The sequence below is a fragment of the Protomyctophum bolini genome, assembly GCF_963924005.1.
Source record: "Protomyctophum bolini genome assembly, chromosome: 2".
NCBI lineage: Eukaryota > Metazoa > Chordata > Actinopteri > Myctophiformes > Myctophidae > Protomyctophum > Protomyctophum bolini.
In genome coordinates, this window is record NC_137863.1 from 46,011,682 (window position 1) to 46,014,181 (window position 2,500).

General features: G+C 46.8%; 1 protein-coding gene across 5 annotated transcripts in view; it reads left to right on the forward strand.

Moving 5' to 3' along the window:
• Window positions 1-2,500, forward strand: part of srgap2 (SLIT-ROBO Rho GTPase activating protein 2) — a 113,263-nt gene that overhangs the window by 83,183 nt on the left and 27,580 nt on the right. For all 5 annotated transcript variants that reach the window (XM_080787842.1, XM_080787844.1, XM_080787843.1 and 2 more), the window contains exons 8-10: window positions 7-108; window positions 483-680; window positions 2,342-2,426. In XM_080787842.1, coding sequence (XP_080643968.1) covers window positions 7-108; window positions 483-680; window positions 2,342-2,426 — 385 coding nt within the window. The remainder of the gene's footprint in view (window positions 1-6; window positions 109-482; window positions 681-2,341; window positions 2,427-2,500) is intronic.

Below are 2,500 nucleotides of genomic sequence, written 5' to 3' on the forward strand. Positions count from 1 at the left end.
GTACAGAACGGGGTGGTGTGTGCTCAGCCTCCAGTGGAAAGTGAGCTGATCCAGAGATGTCAACAGCTTCAGTCCCGACTCGCCACGCTCAGGATAGAGAACGAAGAGGTCAGAGGTCATCTTCTCTTCTCTTCTCCCCCTGCCGCGCTCTCTCTCTCTCTCTCTCTCTCTCTCTCTCTCTCTCATTCTCTCAGACAAGCGTTACCAGATGGAACCATGTGTCATCGTCCAACCAGCTTCCTTCCTGTCACTCACTGTACTGTCTCTGTGCACGGGAGCATCTGCTGCTACTGTATACTGCACTGTTACGGTTACTGATTGTATTTGTGTTTCAGTTTACCGTAGTTGTTATTCCAACTCCCAGTTCCCCCCGCATGCACTCCTACTGTTAACCGTTCCCGCGCCATTGCCGAAGCCCTTCGGCAAATTGAAGCCTAATTAACCATGGTGACAGTTTTAACCCCTCCTCCTCCTCCTAACAGGTGAAGAAGACCATGGAGGCCACCCTCTCCACCATCCAGGACATGGTGACCGTGGAGGACTTCGACGTGTCCGAGTGCTTCCACCACAGCAACAGCATGGAGTCGGTCAAGTCCACCGTCAGCGAGTCGTACCTCAGCAAGCCCAGCCTGGCCAAGAGGCGGGCCAATCAGCAGGAGACGGAGCAGTTCTACTTCACGGTGCGGTGCACCGTCCGTTCGTCCGTCCGTGTGTCCCTCTCCGTCTGTCCCTCAGTCTGTCCCTCCGTCCGCATGGATTCAAGTTATCAGACGCCCGGTCGACTGATTTCAGTCATTTGGGATTAATATAGAACTTAATAGAAGTCATCAATGGAAGAGCATGTTTTTTATCCATTCTGTACGAGAACCCCTTTTGGTTGTTTTAAGCATTCTGTTATATACTTTAGCTATTGAAAAAAAAAGAAGATCTACAAGCTCATAGCGCTATGAGCTTGTAGATCTGCTGAACATCTACATTGTTCCAAAGGGTCCCTGGAACAATATATTTTCAGATGGGGGTCGGCGGCCAATTATACATATAGTTTTTGGGCTGCTTGACGTGAAATATTGAGAACCACTTATATATAGAAACATGAGGTTTTTCTGAAAATTGTCATGATTTAGAAGACTTCGGGCCTAAATGGGTTAAAGATTAAAGTATATCTGCCCAGTACAAGAGTGTTATATTTATTGAGGGCCCTCGATAAACGATAACACTCCGAGCAGATACTGAGTGTGCGTGTGGTGCGGGCATTTGAAGTGGTCCAAACTATAGCAATAATGTTTAGAAGCATCTTCCCAGAAAACCCCTAATGGTCTCAGATATTTCATTTCAAAGGTTAAAGACTCTCAACGATGATGTGATCTCTTGATGTGAGAACGGCGAACCCACTTTGGGGCGGGAACCCCCTTTTGGTGTTATAGCCATAAAAATATGGACAAAGCGTACCGCGGGTCTAACGTGAACGTAAAATGAAGCCTGTCAGTCCTTGCAATGGAAGTCGCCATCTTTCTAGATCCGTTTTGGCCCAGTTCAGGCCAGCTGGCCCATTGGCTGGCCCAGACAACGAGGCGGGACTTCCCCCTTCTTCTGCGTTGGTTTTTATTTTGACTCGAGTGGGTGGGGGATCCCGTTCATAGACTGTAACGGTAGCCACGCCCCTCAGAACATGCGCGACTTTATGGTCATTTTTCTAATAAATGGGACCATAATTTTCCAAAAAGAATATTATGACATTAGAAATGAGACTTTAAACTAGTGACTGGAAGCAGAAAGTATTCATGACCATGTTTATTAAGGTAATACAGTCTAGGTGAAGTTGGGCCCAAATACATGGACTTCTATGGGGCTATGGGTTTTTTTGAGCCCAATGAGAGCGCCACAACAGGCCATTATATGAACTTTCATTTCCTTAGTGGCTTCACAAAATATCCGTCTGACTGCCCCCCTGGTTATAGCACTATGTTATGCTTTAGCTATTGAAAAATAGCAGATCTACAAGCTCATAGCGCGCCACCGAGTGGCGCGCTACGAGCTTGTAGGTCTGCTATTTTTTGAAAAATCGAAGAACGACTGACTTTTTTTTTTTAAATCTGATCTCAGGTCAGAATGGGTTATAATCAGACCAGTGTGTGTCCAGTGGAAACCTCGTATGAATCTGATCTCGGGTCAGAATGGGTTAATCCATGCACACGTCCGCCCGGCAACACGCCTCGGCGGATTCTGTGTGGGCTCAAACGTATATACTCTACCGTGGTTTGAGACTCTTCTGTTTTCTGTGTGCGTGTGTGTGTGTGTGTGTGTGTGTGTGTGTGTGTGCGTGTGTGCGTGCGTCTTGTAGAAGCTGAAGGAGTTTCTGGAAGGCAGGAACCTCATCACCAAACTGGAGGCCAAACATGACCTCATCCAGAAGAGTCTTGGCGAGAGTGAGTATTAAAACTGTATTGTGTGTTATTAGAACTAAAAAGGAACTAGGAAATGATGGATGGAAGAGCCTTAT